The 18,404-nt window shown below is 44.5% G+C and overlaps 3 protein-coding genes across 3 annotated transcripts in view; all 3 read left to right on the plus strand.

The window, feature by feature from the left end:
• Positions 1-6,055, plus strand: part of LOC117191525 — a 138,003-nt gene extending 131,948 nt beyond the window's left edge. Inside the window, exon 6 of the mRNA XM_033396366.1 lies at positions 5,874-6,055. Within this exon, the coding sequence (XP_033252257.1) occupies positions 5,874-6,055 (182 nt within the window). The remainder of the gene's footprint in view (positions 1-5,873) is intronic.
• LOC117191526 (cyclic nucleotide-gated cation channel beta-1-like) lies at positions 6,052-9,733 on the plus strand. The gene is made up of 6 exons (XM_033396367.1): positions 6,052-6,241; positions 6,306-6,443; positions 8,272-8,439; positions 8,692-8,920; positions 8,979-9,124; positions 9,191-9,733. Exons 1-6 carry the CDS (start codon positions 6,052-6,054, stop codon positions 9,496-9,498), a joined length of 1,179 nt encoding a protein of 392 aa, XP_033252258.1. The 3' UTR covers positions 9,499-9,733.
• A 1,181-nt stretch (positions 9,734-10,914) lies between these two features.
• Positions 10,915-16,510, plus strand: LOC117191527. The gene is made up of 4 exons (XM_033396368.1): positions 10,915-10,975; positions 15,613-15,772; positions 15,831-15,976; positions 16,043-16,510. The coding sequence occupies exons 1-4, from the start codon at positions 10,915-10,917 to the stop codon at positions 16,351-16,353; spliced, it is 678 nt and encodes a 225-aa protein (XP_033252259.1). The 3' UTR covers positions 16,354-16,510.
• The last annotated feature ends 1,894 nt before the right edge of the window (positions 16,511-18,404 follow it).

Below are 18,404 nucleotides of genomic sequence, written 5' to 3' on the forward strand. Positions count from 1 at the left end.
AGAGAGAGAACAGGCAAGAGAGGCTGGAGCAGCTGGCTTAAGTTATTCATCCATTTAGCTTCGCTTAGGAGGGGGCAGGGGGCAGTGGAAAATAAGCAGGACCAAGGGAGATGAAAAGGAAGTCGGAGATTAGGAAAAGAGGAAGGAGAGGCAACAACAAGTGGAAAACTGTCATTATATTTGAGTTATTGATGGTTCTTTTTTATACAAAATCATTTTGCAACAATGTTGCTGTTGCCATACACACATGCACGTTCGCTGAGTGGCACCTTCTTTGCCTGCCAGCCTCTCCCCCTTACACATATACGCACACTGTTACATTCACGCTTAGTTTAACGCATGGCTCTGTGGCTTGTTAATGCCGACAAGCGCCCAAGTTTGCCGTTCGCCAAATGCTAGCGATAATCGTCAAGCATACACACCAGCATGTAAAGGGACACATACACACACAAACACTAGCGTACTAATGTAACAGGACACACATCGTCATAGAAGGACCTCGCCATTCAGGACATTCGGGGCACTGCCGGGTAAAGTTGTGTATGGGTTTTTCACCATGTTTTGGCAAATATCCAAACGTAGCGACGTTTCAAAAACTGGCATTTAAAATTATGTAAATTCATCCTCTCCATCCTTCTGCCATCCCCCCTGTCTGCCACTGTCCCTCGTTCTTGCTTCCATTATGTCATTGTTATTGTAAATAGTTTCAATGGAAATTTCCCCCCGTCAGCAGAGCTGTCATCGGATTCTGATGGATGTGTGTGGACACTTTTCTACATATGATTCTTGCAGCTTTCATATTTTTCACCCATTTGCATGCAATTATTTATTCTTGCTGTTGACTTTGCTTAAATTTAAATACTTATTGCCTTTGTATAGCCTCTTTTGGCAGAGTTTCTCTGCCCAAAAAGGTTAATTTCCGACCTCTTGGCCAATCACACTTATAAAAATACAGAAAAGATATATTGAAAGGAATATATTCTATTGAATGCATGGAGTAGAAAGTTCCTTCCGTTTAGAATATCTTTTCCTGTTCCTCGCCAAGTACAAGGGGGTATCTTATAGTCTTACACTATTCTGACTTATTTATAGAGCCAACTGGTCAGCGCTCTGCAAATGCATGCTCAGTCTTCATTTGCAATTAACGTCCAGATGGCTTCGCCTGGTGCCGTGGCTGGGGGTTGGCTTTTGACCTCGCAATTAAAACAATTTACGCGCTCAATTTAAGCCAACACACACACAAGAAGACAAAAGCGCTGGCGGAGATGAAGCTGCAGTGGGGCCCCTGCACCCTGGTGCAGTCGGATGCTGCAGATTTGTAGTGCCTTTGCCAGCTATTTTTGACTTGCTAAACGTGCAACGTGCAAGTAATGTAACGGGCAAAGTGTTGCTGTTTGCTGTGGCCCTCGTCCTTGTTGTGGCAGCTGCCCACGATACTCTCTGGCTGGCTGGGGCGAGGTTGCCCTAAAAATAGAAGCGAGGCAAATGAACTGAGTCAAGAACGCGGGCAAAAATTTGGCATTGGCGGCGGACTCGGGGATATCATCCACGCGCGCGGTGCTGTTATTGAAAGGAGTACGGATGCACTGCTGAGCTGAAGAGGATTGGTTTTGCAGAGCAGTGCATGAGTTCTTCCAGGGCATCCATTTTTTGGCATTCAAAATCATTTATTGCGCTGTTGGATATTGCTTTGGTATTGGTTCACTAGAGTTCTTCCAGGGTATCTCATTGTTCGACTTAGTACGGCTTATACCTCTTTCTTTGCTGCTTTTGCTTTTTACCTCTTTCTTCTTTCATTTTGGCAAACTCAAAGTGGAGCACGCAGACACAGTGGAAGGAGTGGCAGTGGCTGTCGCAGCAGCAGCAGCAGTTGCCAGGGAGCCTCAGTACGGGGAAAGCGACGTCCATTATCCACTTTAAGTTGCCCGCCCTTGCTGCGTGCAAGTGTGTATGCCTTTGTGGCCCACTCCTTCTGTGTGTGTTTGCGTGTGTGTTTTCAGCTTGGTTTGTGTTTGTTGTTCGTTTCGCTGTTTGCTTTTGCTTGGCCCAGCAATGTCCAACGGAGAGGCTGTGTGTCTCTGTGTTGGTGTTTGTTTGCTTGTGGCTATGCCCCCTGCTGTAACCGTGTATTGCTGTGTGTGTGTGTGTGTGTGCTTGTATGTATGTGTGCTTGCGGATTCCAATCAATATCGTAGACGCAGTCCCCACTGGTGGCCGCCGCTGTTGCCCATTAAGCTGCATGTACACCAACTTGCTGTAGTATTTTTAGAACACGCCGCCAGTGGCTATTCTTGTTCTTGTTGGTGCTGTGCCGCGGCATTTAGCCGCTCTTTAAGGGCCTGAGCTTTCCATTATCCTTGAATAGCGAATTTCCCAAGGATTTGTGCTGAAACTGCCACTGCTTTTCGTTCCGCTGCCCCCTGTCCCGGCCCCGGTCCCTGCCACTGCCACTGCTATTTGTTGATGATGCAACTGGCATGCGCATTGTTATTGCCGACTGGCGAGGTGGTACATGGAGGGCTGCCTGCATTTATTTTTAGTTGCCGCCCGAATAAATCCATCCAGCACTTCGGTGCCATTGTTTACGCGCCTCTTCAGGCGGCGTCAGGACTCAAGAGGAGGTGAGAAAAGCACCCACAAAATTGGCAGAAACGGCAGAATCAGCAGCTGCTGCGGTAAATGCATAATTAAGCAGGCTAGAAACCAGAAGTGGAATGCCACTTGAAGAATGCCTTTGGCAGAAGCAGCAGTGTGGATACCACAGCGAGTGGGTCAAATGGAAAGACAGTTTGGTGAGGGGAATCAAGAACCGGGTTCGCCGTACACTCGGGCGATAATCGCCGTTTCGCCTTTCATTGCTGTCGTCGTCCCCTTGCGTGGCCTTTGTTCTCACCGGGAAGACTACTTCCTGCTTTGCCATAACACATCAGCCATGGCTCTTAAGTGGTTTCTAGTTAGTTTGCAATTTTCACATTTCTTTCACTCCCACTCCCACTATCACTGCAAGAGCCACTGCCACTGCCACCGCCACCGCCACCGCCTCGTATCCCCGCACCAAGGTCCCATTCAGAACTCTGGGTTTTTCCTCCTTTTTGCGCTGCATGCTGCATGTGCGGGTGCGCTTTATGAAAAGGCTGGCAGGAAGTGAAAGTTTTTGTTACGCATATTTACTGTTTTTATGCGATCCGCTTTTCCTCCCAGCAGAAACTTGCTGCAGTTTGTTGTCAGACAAGGGCATGAACTTTTGCACCCAGATTTCTTTTTATACCCGATACTCAAAATGTGTATTGGGGTATATTAGATTTGTGGTAAAAGTGGATGTGTGTAACGTCCAGAAGGACTCGTTTCCGACCCCATAAAGTATATATATTCTTGATCAGCATCAATAGCCGAGTTGAAAACTGAAAGTAAGGGATGGGCGGATGGATGGCCGGTACGTGTGTTGGTGCCATTTCGAACGTTATTCATATCGTGTATGTGTAATGGCTACCAAGAGGCCGACACTGCCATTCAATAATCTTTCACTTTGCCAATAGATGGCTCGAAAGAAACTATTTTTATCATGAGGATAATGTTGAATGTTGAGTACCCTGGGAAACAAGTTTAAATGTGAATGGGCAGGTCTCACTCTGGAACTTCAAGAAGGGAACAGCTTCGGACTCGCAGAAGCATTCATGAAAAATGCTCTCTTGCTTCTTCGGTCCTAATTTCGTTTGAGAAGCGGAGGAAATTTGAGTTGGACAACAAAAGACATTTTACAATTGGGGAATGACAAATGACCAGCAGGGATTGGATGTGCCTGGATGGGATGGAGAGGGGGAATTGATTGCATTATAGATGATGTCGTTGTTGGCCACGACCCACCCCAGGTCCCACCCTCTAGGAGACATCAGCCTGGTTACTGGGTATTTATTTGTATTCAATCTGTTTGCTTGTTTGTCAGTTGGTTTTCAAATGTTTGCACGAGCAAACACAAAAGACGCAGCACTAACTCGCTTCTACCTGCCAATTTCCCCCCCGCCCGCTTGCCACCCAAAAACTCAGTCCCATCTCCCAGTTTCCAGTGCCACTCCCCTTTGGCAACCGCCGACAAATTGTGTCAATATTTGATGGCACTGACGAGCCAAGAGATTTAATTTCCTCTTATCGACTCCGATGACTAGCAGCTGGGACGGGTGCCACATGTGATGGGGGGAATAAGAAACAAAAGCCAGTCTTCTCTAATCAATATTGCTCGAACAGAATGGGTGCTCTTTAAGTTGGCTCGTTCACATGGAATGCCGCAATTCCTTAGATAGCACGAGTACGAGCATAACCAATCAATCCCTCCGCACGTGCCGCTTCAGCACTTTGAGGCGATCAGAGGTCTGTTTTCTGTTCGGTCAGTAGAGGACAACCTCAACTGGCAGGACTAAGGCTCCTCCCCGGGGCGTATGATTAATCAATATTAAGGATGCGCCGGGTTGGCCAGGAAGAGCTTATATTCAGCGATGTCTGCCGCACAGACACTCACAAATTTATGCAGACCATCTTAATAGACCGATTAGAGAGCAAATCCCCATCTACCATGGGGTATTTAGTTGGGTAAAGCTCCGGCGCTCCACTTCCCATAGTGCGAGTTTAGCGGCATCCTAATTTCCACACTCTTTGTATGCTAGTCGCGTATCAATTTCCAGGCAAAATTCTCTGCAAATACAAAATAAACGAGGGGGAACGTTGTGAGTTGCTGCGGACACCGCAACTCTACAGTTATACCCGATACTAAGTCAGTATGGCTCTCCTCCGGCAGACGCCGCTAATATTAAACGACACGACAAAGAGTGCGTGCGAGAGAGACAGAAAATCAGTCTGAGCGTGACGTCGGGCGCTGCGTAGCCAGTTCAAATTGATTTGTTCCTTTGGGCTAAAAAAATTATCTGATCTGATCAAGATTCAGCAATCTGATATATATGATCATTGTCTATGATTCTGCGTTTTTAGTTTTCTCGTATCCTCAATATTGTGGATGCAACAGATTTTCGTCCTTTGTGGGGGCGGAAGGGGGTGGGGCGAAATTCTGAGATAAACGTTTTATAGTGAGATCTAACAGAAGTGCGGATACCAAATTTGGTTACTCTAGCCTTAATAGTCTCTGAGATTTGTGGATGCCCCAGATTTTCGTCCTTTGCGGGGGCGGAAGGGGGTGTGGCGAAATTTGAACACGAAACGGTCAAGGTCCGATATCACAGGAGTGTGGATACCAAATTTGGTTGCTCTGGCTCTTATAGGTTCTGAGATCCTTGAAGTCATATTTTGCAATTGGCAAAACCGACTATAAAACCTGTGTGTTAGAGAGAGACAGAGCGAGAAAGATTGAAATTGTTTTCTTGATTCTGGCTATAATAATTCTACGATCTGGTTGAGATCTTACATTCTAGAACATATAGTCATCCTCTACGATTCTGCGTTTTTGGTTTTATCGTATCTTTAAAAATGTGGATGCCACAGATTTTCGTCTTTTGTGGGGGCGGAAGTGGGCGGGGCGAAGTTTTGAAATATTTTTGTAGCAGTGACATATCACAGAAGTCTGGATACAAAACATCCTTGCTCTAGCTCTTATAGTCTTTGAGCACTAGGCGCTGAAGGGGACGGACAGACGGACGGACGGACAGACGGACAGACGGACAGACAGACATGGCTCAATCGACTCGGCTATTGATGCTGATCAAGAATATATATACTTTATGGGGTCGGAAACGATTCCTTCTGGACGATACACACATCCACTTTTACCACAAATCTAATATACCCCAATACTCATTTTGAGTATCGGGTATAAATATACTACAAATATCTGGGTTTTCTTCCTGTCTCCCTGTTCTGTCGCTCCTTAGCCAAGCTGGACGGCGTCAAGACGTACATGCGGATGCGACGTGTCCCGAATCATCTGCAGGTGAAGGTCATCAAATGGTTCGATTACCTGTGGCTCACGCAAAAGTGCTCGGACGAGGAGCGCGCCGTGTCCTGTCTTCCTGATAAACTAAAGGCAAGTAAAGGGTCGCCCTATACAACATGATTTATCCATTACATTACCCAAATGTATCATTCTGTATCTTTCAGGCTGAAATAGCAATTAACGTCCATTTAGATACACTTAAGCGGGTTGAGATTTTTCAAAATACCGAAGCTGGTTTCCTCTGCGAGTTGGTGTTGCGCCTGAGGCCAGTGCTCTTCTCGCCCGGCGACTACATCTGCAGAAAGGGTACAGGCATAGTCTCCACATACATTTCTTTATTCTTATACCTTACAGCAATTTCCATTCGCAGGCGAGGTGGGCAAGGAGATGTACATTGTGAATCGTGGACGATTGCAGGTTGTGGCCGACAATGGAAAGACGGTGATGGCGTCACTGAAGGCTGGTTCCTATTTTGGCGAGATTAGTATACTCAATATGGGCACAGCAGGTAAAGAACTTGGTAAATATCCCGTTTTAGTGCGACAGGCGGAACAATAACGATAACGTAACTACAACAACCAGCCAACCTTTCAATCTCAGAATTAACATATGTTATGTACATATTTCAAAATATGTACTCGTATTCTCTCGTAACAAAAACAAACATAGACACACTCTCTCTCTCTCTCTCAGAAATGAGAATCTAAATGTATACCAGATACTATATAGTATATATTAATGTAAATGTGTGTGGAATGTATTAATAATAACTAAGTGTTAGCCCTCCCAGAGATACATACATATACATATATGTATTTATATTGGCCTTCGTCCTTCCTGTCTCCCTTAGCACCTGTATTGGTATAGATTGAGTACTTCAGACCAATTTAATACCTTTTTTTCATAACAAATGCTTTTTAATTTGTTTTTATTTTTTTTGAATATTGTATGGATGTTTTTAATACGCAATTTATTGTTTTGGGTTTAAGCCGAAAAGTATGAAACGAGTTTTTTATTACGCACCAGCCCTCAATGTCTGGCTCACACAAACACACACGCGCAGAGGCACACACATGCTCTCATATTGTTGCAAAATTAATGAATGTCAAATGCAATTATTGCACCTGCATGCTCTCTCACGTGAATATATTTTTATTTATGCTGCACACACACACATTGTGGTTGTGATTCACAAAAACAATTTGCTGAACTTAATGCCGCTTTAATTTCATGTCATAGTCAGAGCCAGCTGGCAGTCAAGTGTTAACACAAATGGCTCCAGGGAAACGCAGCACCTGCTCTCTCTCCCTCTCTCTCTCTCGTCCATACATCAACACAATTAACAACAATAGTTGTACGTGCCTGCGAGTGCGTCTGTGTGGTGTGATTGTGGGTGCGTTGAAGAGTGGAAGATATCATTGCGTTGCATACTCGAAAGCGTCACCGAAGCCGCTCCTTGCCGACTAATTGAGTTTCGGCTCACGAGTTTGCAACTTAATTCTCCGACAAAAAGTTCAACCTGCCGAAAAGTGTTCACCTCCGCCCCTTTCACACACCTGCAGCAATTAGAGACTACAAATCGAATTGTTGAAAAGATCTTTGTGTTTTTGCATGTTCAAAGCATTATTCGGGTTCAATCAAGGGACACGTCGCAATTGCCCTGGAGATATTTAAACTTTAATGTCATTTCGTACGGTAGTTAGTCCTTACATCTCTATCTATCTATCTATCTATCTATGTATGTATGTACGTATGTATGTCTCTATCTCTATCTCTCTCTATGTCTAGCTACTACATATATCTCTGTCTCTCTAATTGTCTCTGAGTCCATGTTGATGTTGTTGTATTGCTTTGCCTGGCCGTAATTTAAACGTTTCTCTACACGTACTTGTATTGAGATTTGTGTAATTCAAACTAAGTATACGACCCCTTGACACCAGCAAATACTCACATTCGATTCTTCTTGTTGGGTTTCCAGATGCGGCATTTGAATTGCATGCCTTGGCATTTGGGGAGCTTCTTCTCAACACACATCCATAGATTTTAATCAAAACAAACCCAAAGATAAAATATTGCCTGGTTTTGTCTCTGCCAAAATCCCACTTAAGAACACTTCTTCCCACTCCGCACTCCACATCCTCCGTGTGGCATGCAATTTGAATGTCTTTGTGCGAAGCCAGTCGTCAACAAGCAGAATCGAACGACAGACACAGACACACTGACAGCACGTCATGGAAATTCTCCGTTGCAAGACCATTAAACTTTTCTCTTTGCTTTGGTAAACATTTGCTTTACCAACTGTCCCGATCCAAAAAAATAAAACAAAAAAAAAACAGGCAACAGACGCACAGCCAGCGTTCGTTCCGTGGGTTACAGCGACCTGTTCGTGCTGAGCAAGATGGACATGTGGGACGTGCTGAAGGAGTATCCGGCGGCGCGTGTACGTCTGGAGTCGATAGCCGTCAAGCGCTTAGAGAAATACAAGAAGGCGCCACTAGAAAAAGGTAGGCACTTGTCTTATTTATCCCCGGCCTCTCCCTCTCCTGACACGCCGCTTTTATGCCTTACCTCAACCATTCCTCATTCCCCACTCCCACACTCCGATACACCCGAACAAACACCACTCGAAATTCAAAGATACGAATACGATTGCCCCAGAATAACACGATTCGATTTTTTTGCCTTCCGTTCCATCTTTCCTTTCCTTTCATTTCATTTCTTTCCGTCTGGTGGATGATTTTGGTTATAAAACACAGACAAATACTTTAATATAGTTGCCATGGGCCGGTGCCAGTCGACGCCGGGTTTGGTCGAGAGCTGTGGCCGCACCTCGCTCGAGGACATGTGGCTGCCCCCAGCGCCAACTCCACCAGCCCCACTGGTGCATCATCCCCTGACACACCAGCAACATCATCAGCAGCACCAACCGCTACATCAGCACCAGCAGCAGGCGACGCAGCAGTCCTCACAACAGCACGGGTACAGGTGAGCCCCAAATAGATTACTCACCCACATACACCCTCAGTCGTTTTCTTCCCCAAAGTCCGCGAAGCTATGCGGACCGTCTGGGTCGGGCCACAGACTCGCCCAGATCGGTCAGCCCCAGTGCCCATGGCTCCGAGGAGCGTCCCCGCAGTCGGGCCGCCTCACATAACTCGATTCGACCCCAATCGCAGCCCAGCCACACAGGTAAGGGGATGAAATCACGAAACGTCAGCCTGCTTAAGCTATCATCTGTCTGTGCTCCTCCCTTAGGTCACATCTGCGACTCCAGCTCGCAACTAGAGTGTTATGGAGCGGGCGTGGGTGCGGTTGGGGGAGGCACAACCCTACTGGGCTCCCACGAGGCACTCGAGGACGAGATCAAGCGGTTGAGAGAACGCCTGCATACGGTGGAGTCGGAGAACCAGGCTCTAAACACGAAACTCACGCAACAGCAGTGGGACCTCGAGAATCGCCTGGCCGAGATCGAGATGCAGATCTGTGGAGTGTCGTCCACATCCAGCGTGGATCCGGAGAACGAGACGGAGGAGCTGGAACGGAATCGAGAGAGTATCATATAACACGGAAGCGTGCTGCCCCATCAGCCGATCGGTATGGTGTACATATCATGTTCCTCATGACTCCATGATCAAACAGCAATCTGGCGAAGAGCGAGCGGAGAAGAACGGCTGGACAAAAACAAAAAAAGACTGAGATCGCCATCACCTTCATAAAGCATCTCTCTCTCTCTTTCGTTCCCTCTCTATCTATCTGTTGCTTGTGTTTCCCCATCACTCTCTGTGTTTTTATACCCGATACTCAAAATTATTATTGGGGTATATTAGATTTGTGGTAAAAGTGGATGTGTGTAACGTCCAGAAGGAATCGTTTCCGACCCCATAAAGTATATATATTCTTGATCAGCATCAATAGCCGAGTCGATTGAGCCCTGTCTGTCTGTCCGTCTGTCCGTCCGTCCGTCTGTCCGTCTGTCCGTCCCCTTCAGCGCCTAGTGCTCAAAGACTATAAGAGCGAGAGTAACGATGTTTTGGATCCAGACTTCTGTGATATGTCACTGCTACAAAAATATTTCAAAACTTCGCCCCGCCCACTTCCGCCCCCACAAAGGACGAAAATCTGTGGCATCTACATTTTTAAAGATACGATAAAACCAAAAACGTAGAATCGTAGAGGATGACTATATGTTCAAGAGTGTAAAATCTCAACTAGATCGTATAATTATTATAGCCAGAATCAAGAAAACAATTTCATTCTTTCTCGCTCTGTCTCTCTCTAACACACAGGTTTCATGGTCGGTTTTGCCAATTGCAAAATATGAGTTCAAGGATCTCAGAACCTATAAGAGCCAGAGCAACCAAATTTTGTATCCACACTCCTGTGATATCGGACCTTGACCGTTTCGTGTCCAAATTTCGCCACACCCCCTTTCGCCCCCGCAAAGGACGAAAATCTGGGGCATCCACAAATCTCAGAGACTATTAAGGCTAGAGTAACCAAATTTTGTATCCGCACTTCTGTTAGATCTCACTATAAAACGTATATCTCAGAATTTCGCCCCACCCCCTTCCGCCCCCACAAAGGACGAAAATCTGTTGCATCCACAATATTGCACATTCGAGAAAACTAAAAGCGCAGAATCATAGATAATGACCATATCTATCAGATTGCTGAATCTGGATCAGATCGAATCATTTTTGTAGCCAAAAGCAAGAAATCAATTTTCAGTGGCTACGCAGCGCCCGACGTCACGCTCAGACTGATTTTGTGTCTCTCTCGCACGCACTCTTTGTCGTGTCGTTTAATATTAGCGGCGTCTGCCGGAGGAAAGCCATACTGACTTAGTATCGGCTATAACTGTAGAGTTGCGGTGTCCGCAGCAACTCACAACGTTCCACCTCGTTTGTATCTATGTTTGTGTGCATGCGGTTAAAACACCCCATTGCCAAATCGTTTGACTAACCAGAAAACCCCAAACCATGACCAGGAGCAGCAGCAGCTATACACCAGCACCAGAAACCAGCAGTCGACCAGGAGGCCGTGACACTAGAACAGTCGGAGCGGATTGAAGTTGGGACACAGACCTATGACAAATGCAGCTCTTTATAGGATAGGTCGAAAGCAAGAGAGATAGAGGGGGCGGTATACATCACCCAAGATGTTCAATTAAAATCTTTTATGATGAAGCGACTCACAACACCAAAAAAAACGAGGGGGAACGTTGTGAGTTGCTGCGGACACCGCAACTCTACAGTTATACCCGATACTAAGTCAGTATGGCTCTCCTCCGGCAGACGCCGCTAATGTTAAACGACACGACAAGGAGTGCGTGCGAGAGAGACAGAAAATCAGTCTGAGCGTGACGTCGGGCGCTGCGTAGCCACTGAAAATTGATTTCTTGCTTTTGGCTACAAAAATGATCCGATCTGATCCAGATTACGCAATCTGATAGATATGGTCATTATCTATGATTCTGCGTTTTTAGTTTTCTCGAATGTGCAATATTGTGGATGCAACAGATTTTCGTCTTTTGTGGGGGCGGAAGGGGGTGGGGCGAAATTCTGAGATATACGTTTTATAGTGAGATCTAACAGAAGTGCGGATACCAAATTTGGTTACTCTAGCCTTAATAGTCTCTGAGATTTGTGGATGCCCCAGATTTTCTTATAGATTGGCTCTTATAGGTTCTGAGATCCTTGAACTCATATTTTGCAATTGACAAAACCGACCATGAAACCTGTGTGTTAGAGAGAGACAGAGCGAGAAAGAATGAAATTGTTTTCTTGATTCTGGCTATAATCATTATTCGATCTGGTTCAGATTTTGCACTGTAGAAGATATGGTCATCCTCACCGATTCTGCGTTTTTGGTTTTATCGTATCTTTAAAAATGTGGATGCCACAGATTTTCGTTCTTTGTGGGGGCGGAAGTGGGCGGGGCGAAGTTTTGAAATATTTTTGTAGCAGTGACATATCACAGAAGTCTGGATCCAAAACATCGTTGCTCTACTTTTTATAGTCTTTGAGCACTAGGCGCTGAAGGGGACGGACATACGGACAGACGGACGGACGGACAGACAGACAGGGCTCAATCGACTCGGCTATTGATGCTGATCAAGAATATATATACTTTATGGGGTCGGAAACGATTCCTTCTGGACGTTACACACATCCACTTTTACCACAAATCTAATATACCCCAATACTCATTTTGAGTATCGGGTATAAAAAAATAATGGCACTGCCTCAGAAAATTGTTCAGCCGCCACCACCGCCACTACAGAAACACACCCAACACCACTGGACTATGCCGAGTGTACATATATGAATGGGAGTTACCACAATAGAGATCAAAATATCCCACAACCTAGGCTAAGATATCCGAGTCCCCGAGAAAGAGCGGGAGATCGTAAGTCGATGAATGTATTGTAATTAAGGATATCGGAAAAGCTTTACTAGATATTCCGAAAAGAACTTTTCCCAGCCCATAACTCGTTACACAAAACTTACACTTTTTCCATACTAAGAACCAGAAATATACTCGTATTAATACTTATACAATATAGACATCATTAGTCCTAGACTTTTCGTCTATTTTAAAGGATACATACTAGACAACCGAAACGGGTACCGATTCTCCCATTGTAAATACATTGCTCCAGGGCCTAACTAGAATTATTATCGCTGGATGGGATGAATGGGATAAGAGAATTAAGAATAGATCATCTAGAAAAACTAAAAACTACAAGATTACTTTAACTCATGAGTGTAACAAAATTAATAATTATATATAAACATATACATACATATATCTATTGTAATATTTGCTAATTGTAATTCGAAACGAGGGGGAACGTTGTGAGTTGCTGCGGACACCGCAACTCTACAGTTATACCCGATACTTAGTCAGTATGGCTCTCCTCCGGCAGACGCCGCTAATCTTAAGCGACACGACAAAGAGTGCGTGCGAGAGAGACAGAAAATCAGTCTGAGCGTGACGTCGGGCGCTGCGTAGCCACTGCAAATTGATTTCTTGCTTTTGGCTACAAAAATGATCCGATCTGATCCAGATTCAGCAATCTGATAGATATGGTCATTATCTATGATTCTGCGTTTTTAGTTTTCTCGAATGTGCAATATTGTGGATGCAACAGATTTTCGTTCTTTGTGGGGGCGGAAGGGGGTGGGGCGAAATTCTGAGATATGCGTTTTATAGTGAGATCTAACAGAAGTGCGGATACCAAATTTGGTTACTCTAGCCTTAATAGACTCTGAGATTTGTGGATGCCCCAGATTTTCGTCCTTTGCGGGGGCGAAAGGGGGTGTGGCGAAATTTGGACACGAAACGGTCAAGGTCCGATATCACAGGAGTGTGGATACAAAATTTGGTTGCTCTGGCTCTTATAGGTTCTGAGATCCTTGAACTCATATTTTGCAATTGGCAAAACCGACCATGAAACCTGTGTGTTAGAGAGAGCCATAGCGAGAAATAATGAACATCCACTTTTACCACAAATCTAATATACCCCAATACTCATTTTGAGTATCGGGTATAAAATAAGAAAACTAACTAGATGTGTATATGGGAAACAATTTACTTTAAAATTGAAAATAATGCGTTAACAATTTATGAACAAACTAAGCGAATATTTGAAAAATATTTGTACTATTGGAAAAGAACTGCCAGAGCAAAACACCACACATAAAACACAAATAAAAATAAAAGAGAGGCAATATACATATAGCTAACAACCAATACCAAACCCCAAGAAATGTCTCTTAGCCAGAATCAATAATTGTATTAGTATAAACGAGAAAACTCTTTTAATGCAATACTAAATATATGATATATCTATGTAGACGGTAAGAAACTAAAGGTCTAAATGTATTAAACTTTAGTTAGCCGCCCCATAGAACCCAATCCCAAAACCAAACTGAAAACCAATGCTGAAGATTGTAGTCGACAAGAAAGATATTAAGGTAGAGGTAGAGGTAGAGAAGAGAGAGGGTTCTGTAGCAGTACGCAGAACGCAGTCTAGTCATCCCCATAATATGGGGGCCGCGATGCGAAAGGAAGTTTCTTTAGCTGTAACTCAAGCTATACTTAGTTATACCATTAGACGTGTACAACAGAAGACCAAAAGGAGATCCGGATCGCTTGAGATTTTACTTCTGTGCTTCTACACGGAACACCAGAGATGGTCTCCATAAGGAAATCTAATAAATATATACATAGCTAACTTGAATAAGATTCTTAACTTTAGTGAGTGAGCAGGCGTTTGGATAAAGATGCGTTTGAGTATCTGTATAGGGAAACGAGAATGGGGACGGTAACGGTAATGGTAACTGAAACGGAACTCATTTCATTCTGACGATAGGATGATAGGCCGCCAAAAGTTGAAACTCAAAATTTTGTTAGGATTCCTCCTTAGATTTTTGTCCATGAAGTAAACTTAATTTCGACTACATGTAAATTCCTTTTCCATATTTTTCAACCTAATTACATTTCGGAATATCAAATAATGGATTAATAATTAATTAATAATTACAATAAACATCAAATGGGGTTTCATCTAAGACAAAAACATATACCAATCCAAGATGGAGTCAAACGAAGGCAGAGAACGAATTTGAGATTCTTTAGTTAGCCAATTATTGCCAAATTTGAAGTTGAATAATGTAATTTAATTGAATTTTGATGGCTTATTAGCACGCTTGTCGCAGGACGGGACCTGGACCCTGTCACGTTTGTTAGATTTATTCCCATTGATTTCTCCGCAGTTTTCTGTTAGAGCGCATACTACAAATACATATATCTGTTGTTGGGAATACCCGTATAATACAAGGAACTACATCGATTTGATTGTGTTGTTGATGCAAAGTGTGGGCCAGGCTTGCAGGTGCGTGGAGATGGCTTGTGTAATGACAATTTTATTAAATTAATTTTATGCATTGAGATCTATGTATGTATGAATGAAACGGAGAAGAAAGAACATTTAAAGCTTTATTTTTACTATAAATTAATTAATTAATTTATAAGATTAAGCAATAAATCAAATCAGCATTGACTTCATAGCCAAACAAGACACGAACGAAACAAATCGAATTCAAATGAATGAAATCTCGGTGATGTTCGTTCATTTTATAAGAGATCACCGAAAATCAGATCAGATCGAATCGAATCAGTTTAGAGAAGGACCCGATTTGCAGCAGGTAAATTGAGCTTATTGTGTGAGCATTTCAAAGCCGTTTACATTGCTGAACACTCTAAAATCTGAAAAGGGTAAAATGAAAAAAAGAAAACATAAAAACTAAAATACAAAAAAAATCAAAACAAACAAAATTCTTAAGATATGAAAACTGTTGCGTTTCTCTATGGTTCGGGGGAAAAACATCGCCTCATCGAGTGCCATCCATCGATCGATCGTGGCTGCATGTCGTAATCAATGAGATCTGAGAAAAAGTCGCAAAATTGTTCAATTACAACAGTGGAAACCACACACTCATCGCATTGCACTCCGCTGCCGTTGCGACGCCTGCAATTAACGAGCTGCTTGAGTAGTCGAGTCCATTAAACGAGAACGAGCCCGAATGCCTCGAAATACCTGGATAGACCCCGAACCCTAACCCAAACCCAAGCCCGAACCAAAACTCGAACCGGGCCGAGAGCCACCTGAGCGAATCGAGAGCCCAAAACAAAAGCGCTAACAAAGCTGGCAAGCAAAACAAGCCAAGATCAGGCCCGAAACGATGACGTAGCGGTTCATCAGCAGCACCAAACGCTACATCAGCACCAGCAGCAGGCGACGCAGCAGTCCTCACAACAGCACAGGTACAGGTGAGCCCCAAATAGATTACTCACCCACATACTCACTCAGTCGTCTTCTTCCCCAAAGTCCGCGAAGCTATGCGGACCGTCTGGGTCGGGCCACAGACTCGCCCAGATCGGTCAGCCCCAGTGCCCATGGCTCCGAGGAGCGTCCCCGCAGTCGGGCCGCCTCACATAACTCGATTCGACCCCAATCGCAGCCCAGCCACACAGGTAAGGGGATGAAATCACGAAACGTCAGCCTGCTTAAGCTATCATCTGTCTGTGCTCCTCCCTTAGGTCACATCTGCGACTCCAGCTCGCAACTAGAGCGCTATGGAGCGGGCGTGGGTGCGGTTGGGGGAGGCACAACCCCTCTACTGGGCTCCCACGAGGCAATTGAGGACGAGATCAAGCGGTTGAGAGAACGCCTGCATACGGTGGAGTCGGAGAACCAGGCTCTAAACACGAAACTCTCGCAACAGCAGTGGGACCTCGAGAATCGCCTGGCCGAGATCGAGATGCAGATCTGTGGAGTGTCGTCCACATCCAGCGTGGATCCGGAGAACGAGACGGAGGAGCTGGAACGGAATCGAGAGAGTATCATATAACACGGAAGCGTGCTGCCCCATCAGCCGATCGGTATGGTGTACATATCATGTTCCTCATGACTCCATGATCATCATCGATCATCTGAAAATCGAAAATATCAATAAAACGAGGGGGAACGTTGTGAGTTGCTGCGGAGACCGCAACTCTACAGTTATACCCGATACTAAGTCAGTAGGGCACTCCTCCGGCAGACGCCGCTAATATTAAACGACACGACAAAGAGTGCGTGCGAGAGAGACAGAAAATCAGTCTGAGCGTCACGTCGGGCGCTGCGTAGCCACTGCAAATTGATTTGTTCCTTTTGGCTATAAAAATGATCTGATCCAGATTCAGCAATCTGATAGATATGATCATTATCTATGATTCTGCGTTTTTAGTTTTCTCGAATCTGCAATATTGTGGATGCAACAGATTTTCGTCCTTTGTGGGGCAGAAGGGGGTGGGGCGAAATTTTGAGATATACGTTTTATAGTGACATTTTAAAGGAGTGTGTGTACCAAATTTGGTTACTCTAGCCTTAATAGTCTCTGAGATTTCTGGATGCCTTAGATTTTCGTCCTTTGCGGGGGCGGAAGGGGGTGTGGCGAAATTTTGACACAAAATGGTCAAGGTCCGATATCACAGGAGTGTGGATACCAAATTTGGTTGCTCTGGCTTTTATAGGTTCTGAGATCCTTGAACTCATATTTTGCATTTGGCAAAACCGACCATGACACCTGTGTGTTAGAGAGAGACAGAGCGAGAAAGAATGAAATTGTTTTCTTGATTCTGGCTATAATAATTATACGATCTGGTTCAGCTTTTGCACTCTAGAATATATAGTCATCTTCTACGCTTCTGCGTTTTTAGTTTTCTCGTATCGTCGAAATTGTGGATGCCAAAGATTTTCGCCCTTTGTGGGGGCGGAAGTGGGCGGGGCAAAGTTTTGAAATATTCTTGTAGCAGTGACATATCACAGAAGTCTGGATCCAAAACATCGTTACTCTCGCTCTTATAGTCTTTGAGCACTAGGCGCTGATGGGGAAGGACAGACGGACGGACGGACGGACGGACAGACGGACAGACGGACGGACGGACAGACGGACAGACAGACATGGCTCAATCGACTCGGCTATTGATGCTGATCAAGAATATATATACTTTATGGGGTCGGAAACGATTCCTTCTGGACGTTACACACATCCACTTTACCACAAATCTAATATACCCCAATACTCATTTTGAGTATCGGGTATAATAAAAGAGAGGCAATATACATATAGCTAACAACCAATACCAAACGAGAAAACTTTTTAATGCAATACTAAATTGTACTACTATATGATATATCTAAACCAAACTGAAAACCAATGCTGAAGATTGTAGTCGACAAGAAAGATATTAAGGTAGAGGTAGAGGTAGAGAAGAGAGAGGGTTCTGTAGTAGTACGCAGAACGCAGTCTAGTCATCCCCATAATATGGGGGCCGCGATGCGAAAGGAAGTTTCTTTAGCTGTAACTCTAGCTATACTTAGTTATACCATTAGACGTGTACAACAGAAGACCAAAAGGAGATCCGGATCGCTTGAGATTTTACTTCTGTGCTTCTACACGGAACACCAGAGATGGTCTCGATAAGGAAATCTAATAAATATATACATAGATAACTTGAATGAGATTCTTAACTTTAGTGAGTGAGCAGGCGTTTGGATAAAGATGCGTTTGAGTATCTGGATAGAAAAACGAGAATGGGGACGGTAACGGTAATGGTAACTGAAACGGAACTCATTTCATTCTGACGATAGGATAATAGGCCGCCAAAAGTTGAAACTCAAAATTTTGTTAGGATTCTTTGGACGTTGACATGCAATGACTGCATCTTTCAAGAGGCGATGCAGTTACTGCACCGTCAAGTGGCCCGTGTGACACCAGCAGAAGGCTGTTACGCGCGGATCCCAGGAAAAACGCAGCCTTCCTCCCGCCCAACCGACCGAGGGGCGCTGCCGCATGACGCGCGGTGCGTAGCCGAACCAAACGCGAACATGCAAGAAAGATAGCTATTAGAGTAACAT

The sequence above is a fragment of the Drosophila miranda genome (genome assembly GCF_003369915.1).
Source record: "Drosophila miranda strain MSH22 chromosome Y unlocalized genomic scaffold, D.miranda_PacBio2.1 Contig_Y1_pilon, whole genome shotgun sequence".
Taxonomy (NCBI): Eukaryota; Metazoa; Arthropoda; class Insecta; order Diptera; family Drosophilidae; genus Drosophila; species Drosophila miranda.